The sequence below is a fragment of the Fundulus heteroclitus genome, chromosome 6 (assembly GCF_011125445.2).
Source record: "Fundulus heteroclitus isolate FHET01 chromosome 6, MU-UCD_Fhet_4.1, whole genome shotgun sequence".
NCBI lineage: Eukaryota > Metazoa > Chordata > Actinopteri > Cyprinodontiformes > Fundulidae > Fundulus > Fundulus heteroclitus.
The window spans coordinates 14,311,501-14,326,571 of NC_046366.1; the positions used below are offsets into that span (position 1 = coordinate 14,311,501).

Genomic DNA, 15,071 nt, shown 5'->3' on the forward strand with positions numbered 1-15,071 from the left:
CGCTACAGTCAACAAATAGCATTAAGCAGTAAATTGTGGAATAGGCAACAGTATTCAACATTTAAACTGACACATGCTCTTTCTTTTTTTTTTGTATTCATTATCTCTTAAAACAGATTTTTTTTAAAGAACAGTTTTTATACGTCTTTATTTATTTATTATCATCATTATAATTTTTTTTCTCTTCTTTCAAATATTTATTGTGAATATAATGTAACATGCACCTTTATGTATCTATTTATTGTCTTATAATGGAATTTTTATAGTAGTGTTTTATGTGTGAATGCAGTGTGACGCATAGTTTGGACTATGTAGCAGCCAGAGTCTGTAACCCAAATCAAATTTCCTTTTGGACAATAAAGTTAATCTAATCTAATCTACAGTCAAACATTTAAAAAATTATCAACAAATAATATATACATTTCTGACATAAAAAGAGCCTCTGAAGCCATTCCCTCTAAAAACAGATATGCACTTTCATATATGGATGATGGTTCAAGATCTGGGAAAGCACTTCTTGAAGTATTGCTGCAACCAGGTTGTCTTCTTAATAAAAAAAAAAATCCACATGGTAATATGTCAAAATGTTGTGTAGCCACTTATTGGAAACACAGAAGAAAGACAAAATTTGCACTTTTATTTTTCCCTAAAGATGCTCAATATAGGAAACATGAGTGAGCTTTGTGAAAGTAAAATGGTAAAGAGGTTGGATTTCTCTTCATTCACCAAAAACAGCTCTGTGGGGAACACTGTTTGCATAAGGATTAGGAAACTGGAATTCTGGTTTTAAGGTAAGTATCAATGCAAGGTTGTGGGACAAGGACTCAACACAATTCATGCCAGGGCTTCTACAGATATCTCCAGCAGGAATTCGGAAATCAAATAATTGAGGTGTCCAGGGCATAACCTTTTTCAGATAAGAAAATGTGTTGTTTTACTTTCTGTACCCCTGTCAGTAAATAACATGCATTTATGTTTATGGATCGTGATATTAATTACACAATATAACTACTGCCCTCTCCAAATATCCCTCCTGCATGTTTTACTCACAATAATTATTGGAAGCAGCAAAAATCTAATCTGTTAAATTACTAATTTAAAACACTTACATATAAGCACTATTATGAAAGACTTGTGTGATTTTTCTCGACCTGAAGCACAATTGAAATGCTAATTTATTTCATTTGCACCCAGAGATTCTAAAATGAAATTTTCATGTCTATCAAATATTGGTTATTTACAAAAATGCAGTGTTGCGTGAAGTATTCTTATCCAAATCGCTCTGCAAATGCACAGTTTCACTCATTCCCTTAATGCCCACAGCTGGAGCAGAATGTCAAACCCCTTATTCAAAGAGAAATCAAGAAATAATACAACTATTGTTTGGCTTGAGTGGTGACTTAATATCAGGGTGGAAAAAACGGGGCTTATTCTGCTTACTGCAATTGCGGTGAGATTCTCTACAAGGTGAAATTTTCCCAAATGCCAGTGAAGGAATTTACTTAGCTGAGATGCATGCACATGCTGCAGAGCAGCAGCTCTTTACACTCAAATACCAGACTAAGGCACAAGCACAACTAAGTGCTTAGTCTGTGCAGCTCAGGTGATACTAATATAATTTCTAAGAAAACAGACACTTTGCATTCTTTTTTTTTTTTTTTTTAAATAGACGTGAGTGTGCATCGTCCTAGATGGAAGAAACCAGTACAGAAGATGATGAAATCAGCATGAAAAAGAAACCTGAAACAAATTTTACATGTAAACATCTTTGCTTTTCAAATATATTGTGGTAAATTAAATATTGGGTGATTAAAGATTCATATTCAGGTGCGGTGAGCCAATTGGTAGATTCACCTGCACCAAGGGAACAGTGGGAGAATTATATACTTTATATAGTTGCTTAGGTTTTATATACAAGATACTCTGAAAGCATACGACTCATTAGACCATATAATTATTTTTACTGAGGGCAAGTACACGGGGTACTATATTCTGAGCTCAGGTTTGATCTAGGGTCATGAACAAGGAACACATTTATCATTGGTGCCAACTGCAGCTGTAGTGTTGCCAAACTACAGAGTTATCTGTGACTCGTGGTGGTTTCGGCTATTGCATTTCACACCACAATATATGTTTTATACAGACATATGTTAAAAATATGTTTTAAATTAAAATTTAATTATAGAGGCCAAAGGTGATTAACTTTGTCTAACTTTGTTCTTTGACTCTTGCACAGGTATTTATAGCTGGAATAACAGCAAAGATTTAAACAGAATCGGGATTTTATCAGGGGGGGGGGGGATCTGCATAATTGTAGAGCTTTAAAGGTCACAGCTAATAAAGACATTGTCTGAATGGGCAAATGTTTTTAGAAAAAAATCACACTTGTACTACTTTCTCACTAGTAAAGAATAAAATATGTGAATGAGAACCCTACCTAGTTTACTTAAGGACTAGTTCAGATGTTGAACTGCTGAGCTATAAACATAAATTAAATCAGTTTTAATGGTGTAAACTCCACTGAAAACCAATTCTCAATAAGGGTGAAATGGTTGCAACCCACATATTGCTTCACATAGCTAAAGCTAGAAACACTATATAGCTATAGCTTCTTTAACAGATACTAATTGCTAGGTACATAAGACAACATTGGACAATGCTTTTTTAAGTGATAGGCTGAAAGAATTCTTTCATATCCTACCCAACAACAACAACAAAACATTTTATGTGAATAGTCTCCAACAAAGTCCTCTTGTAGCGGGTTGATTTACTGCATGGCAGGATGAGTAAAAAACGACACTGCTAAGAGCTCCAAATCAGTTCACATGGATCTTACCGTGCCTTGCAAAAATATTAAACCCCCTTGATTTTTCAAGTTTGTGCTTTCTTGACAACCTGGAATTAAAATTAATTATTTGAGAATTTACTCCATTTCACATATAGAACTTGCATACAACTCTGAAGATGTATATATTTGTTTTGTTGTGAAGCAAACTAACAAAGTGACAAAAAAATTCACCCTTTGCAGCAATACTAGCTGCTAGTGGCTTTGGATCAGTCTCTGTGAGCTTACCATGTCTTGTCACTGGGTTTGCACAGTGACAAGACACCTTTATGTTGGATAGTTTTTGCACGTGAACAGCAATCTGCCAGTATAACTGTAGATTCTTAATCAGATTGAGGCCTGGACTTTGACTAAGTCCTCCCAACACATTTAAATGTTTCCCCATAAAACACCCAAGTGTTGCTTTAGCAGTGTATTTCAGGTCATCGTTCTACTGGAAGGCGAACCTCCATCCCAGTTTCAACTGACACAGGTTTTACTTAAGAATGTCCCCGCATTTAGTACCATCCATCTTTCCTTTGTCATAGACTGGCATCCAAATCCTCACTACTGAAAAAAATGCAAAAAGGTATAAATACAAAAGTATGAATACTTTTATCAATACTGTTGCAAACTTGGACAAAGCAAAGGAAAAAGAACAATCATGAGACAACTTCCAATTTATGGCTGGAAACTCGGGTCAGCAAAATAAGGGGCATGACCTATGTGATGTGATTATTATGGTCTAGCTGAACAGGACAGATACTCAAGCTTCAGGTCAAATGGCACATAATTAGGTCCTCGGATGCTACAAGATGCATTGTTTATGGAGTGAAAATGTGGCAGAATAGGGTGTATGAGTGACAAGGAGTACTTAACCGGCTTCCCTGGGAGCCGTCAAGTCTATGCCCAGTGAGTATCCTCTGTATCATCCATCACATCCATCACACACTTCAGCAACACCCAAACTTGCAGTGTTAGTAAAAAACAATGTCTCTAATGTCCAAACTGCATCTCAACTACTTCCATTATATGTTGTCAGAACGTTTTGTATCAGTAAATACTACTTCAAAGAAACTTATTTCCTATCTAAAGTATGTGCTATGTCACAAGGTAACAATGTGATTGCATCAGATAAAATAATATGATGGCCAGATTTATGCACAGATAAAGTTTTTTAAGAGTTAAACTGTTAATATGTTACTTAACAACTTGTAGAAATTTAAATGCAGTAGTTTAACATGCTATTTTTTTGTTTTCTCGCTTCTTTATCTTCCTTTTGAAACTCCGCTTACAAGTTAACTACAAAATATGAATACTTGTACGTAATTTCTTCCTTGGTCTGAAAATGTGACTGTTACTTCTACTTAATTTTCACATTTTAATTCTTTGTATTTTTCATGTGAATTTTTATTAAAACATTTTATTAAAAATGTGTTTAGGTTTAAGTGGTCAGATACGGTTTGTAGAACTGACATGATACAAAATTATTATGGAGCTATTTCTCTTACTAACAAGAAACTATCTCGCTAGAACGAAATACAATTTTATGGCATGACATCGCATTTTGACTTCCTTGATGGAATGAAGTGTGGTCGGAAACGGAGATTGAGCCACTTTGTGCATTTTTACTAAGAATGAATCTGCAAGAGGCCTGGGCAAATTCTCAGTTTTACGAGTCATCGCAACAACAAACAGCCTTAAATCGACACCTATCCAGGAGTCTTTGTTAACTTTGGTGTCTCGCACTTGAGCAACCTTTAGTTGGTACACTGCTGTTTTTAAGGACATGGAGGCCCATCTTCCTAGGCACATTCTAAATCAGATGCAAATCAATGACCCACCGTCAATGTCCTGGGTCGTTAGAAGCTATTGCTTGGTGTGAGTGGAGTACTTGGTCATTCGAATAATGATGAGACTGCTGATGTAATCTCTTTGGAATGTGTTAGAGGATCGAGCTGTAAACACTGTTTAGTGATAGCTTTTCTCTTTTAACCAAGATGGCTTCTTTCATCCATCTTTCCAACCATCTGTTCTCCCTGTCCAGAATCTGGACATCATTGTTGTCTAATGTGTGTCCATTGTTCTTGAGGTGTAAGTGGACTGCTGAATCTTGTCCTGCGTTGCTGGCCCTCTTGTGCTGTGCAATGTGTTGATGTAGCTGTTGTTTAGTTTCTCCAATGTAGGAGTCTTAGCAGTCCTCGCTGCATTGGACTGCATACACAACGCGGCTCAGATGTGGTTTGGGCCTTCTGTCTTTGGGATGAACCAGTTTATGTCTGAGAGACATTAGATTTGAAATGTACTGGTATGTTGTGTTTGGAGAAGATTCTCCTGAGACATATGGAATCACAATGTTTGTGTGTGTCTCTATTTTCTCCTCTGTGTTTGACACTGTGTTGTTTTTTTCGGCTAGCTTTGTTGGCTGATTTGACAAAGGCCCATTTTGGGTAACCACAAGCTTGCGGTGATTTCCAGACATGCTTGTCTTCTTTTTGTTTCTCCTCTGAGGCAGAGGAAATGTTGTCAACCCGACAACTCAGAGATCTGATATCAGAGAGTTTGTGCTCCAGTGGATGATGTGAATCAAAATTCTGATATTGGTCTGTGTGTGTGGGCTTCCGATAAACCTCAATTTTGAGACTCCCATCTTCCTTTATGTGTATGGCACAGTCCAGAAAAGGCAACATGTTGTTGCCTCAATTTCTTCGGTTTGGATTTAAATATACAAATACATAAGGATTTACATATCTTCTTACACCGGGATGTTTTAATGATGAATTTTGAACTTGCAAAAATTTACCTGGCAGCAATAAAACATTTTTCTCCTGTTCATATACACATTGTTTATATGTTGATTCTAGGTGACTCCTTTAAATATGTTTAAGTAATATTTTCCTCTTTTTATCTGCATTTTGATGACTTTCTCTGTTCCACTACAGCTCACATTGTGATTCTCTATCATATCTATCTGCTATGGACCGATGAGCAGAGGTTTAACAGCATGGATTACCATAGTTACAACTGAGCCTATCAATTGACTTTCCTGACTCACACAACAAGAGAATACCCATGGCCCAGCATGCTAGAACCGACTGACCTTTCCCCACTGCCCTGCTCCCACACATACAAAACAGTTCTTTCTCAAAATTTACCCTCACGAGAAACCAGAAATAGTGTAGGTCACCTAGGGGTTTAAAGTCCAGAGAAGCAACCAGGAAGTCACAAAGAAGAATTGAAAGTTATGTCCCAAAAGTACTTACTTTGCTGGGTAGCCTGACTACGAATGTCGGGCTTCCCGCTGTGAGACGGAACATTTTTGTTGTACCTATCCTAAGGCAAAGACTGAAAACAGTGCAAGACAGCGAAAAGGGAGAGGTGGGTTGAGGGATACATTGGGGAGTTTAAAAAGCAGCCTGTTTCAGGTATAATCAGAACCCTGAAGGAGGAGGCTTCTGGGGATGGGAGGATACACCATGAGGTCCCCTGCTACAAGAGCCAGGGATTGGACAATCCGTCAGCAAGCTAATCAAGCTGATTTGGAGCACACAGGGACCTGGACTTCAGACACTGGTGAGAAGCACTTAAGCTGCAGCTTCTGCTATATACTGGTCTGATTTAAGCTACTCTGGCAGCACTCTTATCAGGACCCACAGCATTAAAGAGATTCTTACTCGGATGATCTCACCGGCCCCCCTGCTGTGCGCCAAGGCACCCACAGAAAATCAGGCTCAGCTGCTGTTGCAAGTTGAAATCTTCAAAGGAAGCCATGATTTTGCTGGGAAATTCAGTTTTATTTTTTTTGTCACATAAATATTTTTAAAGCTAAGAAAATTTAACAACAGACGAAAAGGAAAAACAAGAAATAAAGTTTTCAGAAATTTTATTTCATTTATTAAGAGAAAAACCTATCCAAAGCAGCCTGCCACTCTGTGAAAATCATAAGGCGTGATTAACCCTATCTATGCGAGGATTCTTTCTTCAATAGCCACACACATATTACTGCCAGCCCTAAAATTACTTAACGGTGCTTCAAACACCACACCCTCACCCTGGTCCCAAAGAAACCACCATCAGAGGGTTAAATGACTGCAGGCCTGTAGCCCTGACATATGTGGTCATGAAATGCTTTGAACAACTGGTGTTGAAGCATCTGAAGGAGGTAAAAGTCCCTCTGCAAGACCCCCTGCAATTTGCTTATTGCAAAATCAATTAACCCTGCATGATCCCAACCACCTATGGACATATGTCAGTATCATATCTGTCGACTTCAGCTCTTCAAAACCATCATCTTAGACATCCTCCATGAGAAGGTCACCCAGCCCACAGCATCGGCCACCACCTCTCTGTGTATCACCAGCTTCCTGACTGACCGGCAGCAGCAGGTGAGACTGGGGAGCAGATTCTCCCACACAAGAACCATCAGCACCAATGACCCCAGAGGTGTGTTCTCTCCCAATTCATCTTTTTCCTGTACACAAATGAGTGCACCTCAGCAGACCTGTTTGAGCAACCCCTTTCAAAGCAGAGAAGCAGTGGCTCTACTTTAGGTTCCCTTGGATTACAGAGCTCCTCAACCTATGACTAAAGCAGAGTCCAGCCATTCTCCAGAGGAAGCTGATTTTTACTGCTTGTATCAGGGATCTTGTTTTTTGATCATGATCTATAACTTATGAGTGACTCAAGTGAGGGGTAGAACAAAGACAAGCCAGTAAATTGAGTGCTTTGTTTATTGGCTCAGCTCTTTCTTCACCAAAACAGACTTCCGCAGCACCTGCATTACTGTGAACAAGGCCCCAGTTGTTCTTTCCATCACACGTTCCATCATACCATCACTTAGGAGCAAGACCCTGAGATATTTAAACTCAGACTGACCTTCAACCCAGAGTCCACCTTTTTTCCATAGGTCCAAACTATAAAAAGAGACAACAGGACAATACAAGAGTATCACCAGGACCGATCTTCCCTCAATCCAGGACTTGTGGGGGTTTATGATCAAGATAAGGGCAGATAACATCTCTGCAGATCCCACACAAACACACACTGTTTGGACTTTTAGCATCAGCAAACCATGATTTTTTTGTATCAAAAGCTTTTTTTCCTGTCAACAAACTCACCTGTACTAATTTGTTTATAGATATTAGCAGTTGTATTTCATAGAAAGCCTCTAGTGTGACCAGTGCTGTTGACGGTTTTGATCTAAAACTGTATTGACTTCCACTGATTAAATTGTTTTTCTAAAAGATATTCTAACCTATTATTAAAGGGTATTTCTAGTAACTTTGAAAAATGTGACAGCAGAGAAACAGATCTGTAAACAGTTAATCTGTGTTTATTTTTTTTTTACCTTAGCAATTTTCATGTTACTGTGAAATTAAGCATTTTGTAAAGAGAAATGACATATTTGTTTTGAAATAACCTAGTTAACACCTAGGATGCTCATAAAAACTAGATTTCTTAACTCAATTGGCTTTTTTCCTGATTTATTAAAGACAAAATAAATAAATAGAAATCAAATACAACCTCCCAGTTTTGTTGAAGTAAAATAATTTAAAGAGAAGTTGACCAAAATTCCTTTACAGCTATGTAAAAGACTCATTGTCTGTTATTGCAATTGCTTGATCACAGTTGTTGCCACCGAGGGTTGTGCAACCTATTATTAGACAGTTAACAGTTAACGATTTTGATCCAGTCGGACCCCCACCCAGCATTTCTTCCTGTTTTCCCTATTCTGGTCCAACCCTCAAAGCTTTCGCTGAGGTTGCTCAATTCAAACCCATCTCCATCGCTCAGAAGATGAACTCCACCTCCAGCTCCCTTGACCCCCCCTTCCAGACTCCCTGCTAAAGAGGTGCCTTCCAGCATTGTCCTCTTCATGACCTGAATAAATAATTGCTCGCTATTCACTGGTAAAGTTCCACCTCTTCAAGCAGGTGTTAAAAAAGCACAAATTAAACTCTGAGACCCGCTCCAATTACCATCCCGTCTCAAACGGTTGTTGCCCACCAGTTGCACCAACACCTTTAGTTGCACAAGTTCTATGAGAAGTTCCAATCTGGCTTTAGATTCTCCCACAGCACAGAGACTGCCCTGGTCAGGGTTGTGAATGACCTGCTGACAGTGGCTGATGCCGGTTCCTCCAACCTACTGATCCTTCTTGACCTAAGTACCACCTTTGACACGCTTGACCACCTCATACTCTGTCAGCGCCTCCAGGATGTAAGAGTTAGAGTTACATCCTAACTCTTACATCCTGAGTTACAACCAGACTGGCTACCTCCGGTGTTCCTCAGGGGTCAGTCCTGGACCCCCTGCTCTTTCTAATCTACATGCTCCCCCTTGGCAATATCCTCCAAAGCCAGGGCATCAGCTTCCACTCATTTGCTGATGACACTCAAATTTACCTCCAAACCTCCCCTGACACTCATCTGGCTCTCTCTTGAGCTACCAAATGTCTCCGTGACATCTATCATTGGATGAGCCAAAACTCTCTCCAGATAAATGTCAGTAAGGCCGAGGACATTCACATTGGCACCTCCCATAAAACTAAACATGCTGGATTCGCCTAGATCACCATGAGCAATCCCTCCACCCCTTCCGCCTCACTTGTAACCAGCCTTGGTGTTGAGAACCCCAGTTCTCCATTCCCTCCACTGGCTCCCTTTCAACCAGCGGATAACCTTTAAGTTCCTCCTGCTGGTCTACCAGCAGGACCTACTCTTTCCTTAATCTGCATCTCGGTCACTTAGTTATGGCACCCAAAATCTTCTCACTGTCACCCATACCAGGCTATCAACCATGGGTGACTGTGCCTTCTCCTCCCTGGGATCACGGCTGTGGAATCAGCTGCCTGAATCAATCAGGATCGCAGACTCCCTTATGACTTTCAAAAGCAGCCTGAAGACTCTTTTGTTTCACGCTGCCTTCAACAAATAAGACTTCCCGTATGATTTCCTCATTCTGAACTGCAATTTGTTGCCCATGTTTTTAATACTATTATTTTAGATTTGTTATGTTTTTAATCTTGATTATTTTTAAGATTGTTATTCTAGATTTTTTAAACCTAGTTTATTACAGAACCGTGAAGCACCTTGAGATGTTGCAAGATTTTAAAGTGTGCTATACAAATAACATTTATAATCATTACCTCTTCCACACTGGGGAAGCTGGTTTTGGATGGCTTTAATTAGTTTTTACATGAAATTATAACTGCACTGTACCTTTGTTTGGTATTAAATTTTGAAGATATTTAAGTTGAACAAAAGTAGATGAAATGGACAAATATTTTCATATAATACTATGTCTGCTGTACTGAAAGTTTTACATCAGAAATTATAATTTAAAAAGCATTGTAGTCATTTTTCCTTAGCTTTCTGAACTTATAAATTGTTGTACAGAATAATAATGCTTGATAGCATCTCAAACAATCTATATTAAATACACCATGTAACTTTCTATAACACATATCTAAAGCTGTGGTTATAAAGTTGAAACAGTGCACAAGTAAAGATAAAGCTAAAGGCGGAAATTCAACTGAAGAAACTCTTGATTACCCCATCCAATCGGAGGCTGATCCGCCTCTGATGCAGCCAATCCGATTCAAGCTACATCTCCTCGAAACCCAATCATCATCAGCGTTCACCTTTAAAAGCAATTCCAAATCATATCTCGGCCTGCTTTTCAGCAAACGCAAAAACCAGCGCTACGATGTCAGATTTCGATTTAGTCAACCCACCTCCATCCCCTTCTCCACCATCGTAGCAAGCTTTCTGACTTCTCCTCATTGCTCCGTCAACCTCGCCTTCCAGAGTATAGTTCCTCCGGACTCTCATGAAGTTCACTGTCACTCTCAAAACGGTCCGGCAGAAGACCGCCATGTTGAGCCTGGTTCTGCCAGAGGTTTCTTCCCAAAGGGGAGTTTTTTCTCTCCCCAGTCGCTTTATGCTTGCTCATCATGGACAGTTAATGCAAAATTTTGTTATCCAAGCTGAACATTTAACCCAAGTAAATCACCTCACAAACCAGCCTCTATGGATTAACCAACTTCATCCATATAAACTCCACCACCAGTTTCAGGCCCGGGGGAAAATATCCCTATTCTCATACATTTGCTATCTACATTAAAGTATAAATCAGCGTTCATGTTTCCTGCTGAGCCTGAGCGCCAAAGTTACATCATTGTACCAATAAAATTCTTCTAATTGCATTTTCTCTCTTTGTGAGTTTTTCAGATTGAAATCTTTATTGATGTCTAAAAATGGTTGGAAGTTCTAATAAAGCCTGACTAAAGTATTTTTTAAAGTTAAATCTGGGTGGGACCTATGGTCCAAAACAGTGAGGTATTTCATTTCCAGGGGATATACAAGACAAGAATAAGTCAATCTGAAAATTCCTATAAGATTCTGATTGATTTCTAGTGTTTGCAATGAAGAATCTTTTCCAAATATTCAAATATACAGAATATTTTATCCCTATTGAGATAAGAAAGAGGGGGAAAATGTAGCAATAGGAAAAGAACAAAACTGAGGTAGAGGATAACACTTGAATGATTGAAATTAGAGAAAAATAACAGGCTGCTTGGGCCAAGGGGGAACTGTTCCAGTTAGGGGAGCCCTTGTGGAGATTGCTTAGGGATAATGCAAGCCCTCAAGGTAGATGCAGATGCTATAGATGAATTTGTAAATTTGCTGCTAAAGTGTGCAGTGTATTGGAGTCCACAGAAAACAAGATGAAAGGAAAGCAACTTCTCCCTGCAGCATCCAAAAGATAAAGGTATTGATGGCAACATTTGCAAGGCAAAATACAGTCATGCAGCACCAAGACACTCTGTTCATAATGGTCCTTAATTTTAATGTTGTGCATTAATATTGCATGTTTACTTGAAACACTTCTCGGGTCAGCTCGGTTTGACTCTGGTCTTGAGCAAGGCCAGAGAATCCCTGGCTGGTCCTGAAAAAATGGCTTCTGAAACACTCACAAGCGGGCGGGGCCAAGTGGTGCGTGGTAAAACCGAGTCGGTGGAACAGGGGCAAAAGTTCTCTAAATTGAAGATCATTACTGAACTTTAAAAAGCACTCAATCGTTTTTATTGTAATGGTTTTACAAAATTTTTTTGTCCCTTTCTTCTTTTTGTGTGAAGATGATTCCTTAGTTTCTTTGATCTTAATTTTGCTTAGTAGTTCATTAGCCTAGTTAAATAGTTATTGATTGAAATATGTTTGACTTCAAATTCTTATACTTGAAGATAAGTTGTTACTTATTTCTTTCCTTTGTTAGAGAATGTTAAAGCTCAAATCCTTCTTTCACCTATTGTCTCAAAGCCAAATTGTAATAATATTCACAGGACAATATCTGACCGACCGAGGGTTTTTTAATTAAATATTAAATAACTTAAAGCATTTAATCACACAACAAAGCCCACAGTAGATAAGGACTAAAAAATCCCACACTGGCTATCTGATGGACAGCTATTGTTGCAGCCACTGAGATGTGGCCTCTCCCTAATGCTGCTTCTCTCAACTGAGTATATGTGTGACTGTGTTGTCCTTTGTTAGCTGATGTTATGATGTTGATATATGTTTGTGTTTTTATGTTCTGCAGACCAGGAACCTGATGAAAAACGCTATTTCTGCTAAGTCAGGCTCAATTAATTTAATATACCAAAACTTTTGATAAAATGAAATAATAAACAGGCTTTTTGTTGAATATCTATGTTCATTGTGTGTTGTCATTGTGTGTTTCTGGTTTTCTTTTTATCTGCACTTAATTTCAATAATTATTTTAGTGTTTTTTTAAACAACGCTGTGATGGTTGTGTATGTGAAAGAAAAAAAATACATACAACATTTACATAAGACCATAAATGTATAGACACATACATGGCAAGGCAGTAACTATAAATATGCTTAATAGCTGTAAAGGCTATGTCTCTGCACAACTCCTTGGGAAATAATGTGACCCTGAGCCCATTCTTGAAGCCAATTAACCAAATCTCTGTTAATAAATCAGGAATTAATTAACAGATAACCATGGAGCTAATGCCTCAAGGTCTGCTGTACAGATGAGAAAAAACAATTTATATACTCCCCAGTGTCAGTAAATAAAAAAAGAGAGTAAGCAAACTTTTTGGAGGTCTTCTCCTGTGTAACTCTGTGTCAACAGGGACAGCAGGAAAGCTTAGCATATTGCTTTTACATCATATTAAGATAAGCACGATGCTGTGTAAGGCCTTATTGGATCTCCAGCGGATAACGGCAGGACAGCGATGAAGCTTCACAGCATCTGCCTGAGTAATTAGGACTTCAGGGGATGATAACAGACAAACAAAAATAACAACAGAAAAAATGAGAGAAGGGAAGAAAAAAAAGACAACTGAGGAGAAACAGAAGAAGCTCATTGGAACAGTGATGGAGATGTCACCAATGCAAGCCCCCTCCCCATATCTGATAATTATAACCATACTGAAGAGAGGTTTTGGGATTTCAGTACAAACTAATTTAAATGCAGCAGCATGCGCAGGCTTGATAACAACAAGATTCTGTCTGGTCAGTCTATTTTATACCATTGTCAACTCTAACCTTTCAAAACAGGCCTGTAACAAGTTCTTATCCAAGCAGAATGTCATTGTGTCACAATGAATAAGCGTAACACGAGACATCATGTATGCTATACTCACTGGTGCAGGGTTCATCCGGTTGATCAGCATCGCCACGGTAGTAGCCGTTGCGGCAAACACAGATGGTGGCAGCCTCCGCTGTGGATCGGCTGTTGGGAGGGCATTGCAGACAGAGACCAGGACCCTGGGTTGATTTGAAAGTACCTGGTGGGCATGCTGCGACAAGAAAAACACATATTCAGAACATAAAAGAAGAACACTGATACCATTAAACACATGGGACAAATACATAAATCTGCAACAGTGATGAAGATAGACAGTGTTAAAATACTATGTTATATTGAAAAAATGACATCTTGTAAACAGAATCAGCTAGTGTTAATCCTTGACTAGTCAGAAACTCAACACTGATCTTTTTTCAGGTTAGAGAAACAACCATACATTGTTAAAAAACATACTCTACAGGGTCACACAGACCGTAACACTCTTTAGTTTGGAGGTTGTTGCTGTGGGATTAAAAACTTAGTTAGCTGTTGCTACAGTTAATAAAGTGTTTAAAGAGAAATGTTTAGGAAGGACCACAAATGCTGTAAGAAGCTTTTTAAAAGGAAACTGTAATGACATATCAGCCATTCAATTTTAAACACAGTGTGATACCACCTCTAAGTCCTGTGAAAGTACTTAATTACCTCACAGCAGGTAGGCAAGAACAAAATATTTTTGAATGCTTCTAAGTATACCATAGAAATAATAGAATAAGCAAAAAAAGTGGTCAAATTGGTCTAAAAATCAGGTGCAACACACTGGTTGGTGCTCCTCTACTCAACAAATAGTTTTTTTTTTCATCGTAAACTTCTCAGCTAAAACTAAGTTAAGATATATACAAAATAATTCACAAAATACCAAACTGACATTTGCACCCAGTTCAAAATATATCATTGTATATGTTGTATATGTATATAGGTGTATATATCAAACAGACTGCATTTATAGTGTTTTTTTAATCAACAAATGCTTTATGCTAAAAGGTGAAAACCCTCACACCCACACGCGTTTTTGATTCCGTGTATATTTGACGTAGACATTCGCAAACTGATACATGAAAGAAAATAGATTTTTTTTTGATCACCTTGTTCAGTGGCACTCCCACATGTGAATGTACATACATACAAATTCAAATTATGGACAGAGATGACACGTTCTGGGCCACAACTGTGCAAACAATTTGATTCTGCAGTATAACCAAGGCTTCAATCATCCAGTGAGAGTGATGGTATTAGATTAAATAGCACGAAGATCTGAGAACACTTCAGCAGTCTTGGTGGCACCAATTTTTCAAAGTTGCTGCGATATGTCAGAGTCCCAAATTTTAAAGGCTGTGGTGGAGGACAAAGATTATTGTGGCTGATATCGGTGCCCCTAAGTGAAGGCAATAACCTAATCCATTTACTCTTGCGCCTCAAAAGGATACAAAGCCGAACAGATTCTGTGCTGTGTGGAAGGATTTAATGACTATAATAACTATGATAAATGTCTGGTATTTTAGCAAGCTTACTGCTGGAGGTGGAAGCTGTGGTGTAGCTGCGCTCTTAAGGGGGGAAGGGTTATAAATTTAATGGGACAAGGCTGATTG

The 15,071-nt window shown here is 38.5% G+C and overlaps 1 protein-coding gene across 2 annotated transcripts in view; it reads right to left on the reverse strand.

Moving 5' to 3' along the window:
- LOC105935923 (ephrin type-B receptor 1-B) overlaps positions 1-15,071 on the reverse strand; it is a 243,498-nt gene that overhangs the window by 76,266 nt on the left and 152,161 nt on the right. For both annotated transcript variants that reach the window (XM_012876547.3, XM_012876546.3), the window contains exon 4: positions 13,499-13,654. In XM_012876547.3, coding sequence (XP_012732001.1) covers positions 13,499-13,654 — 156 coding nt within the window. The remainder of the gene's footprint in view (positions 1-13,498; positions 13,655-15,071) is intronic.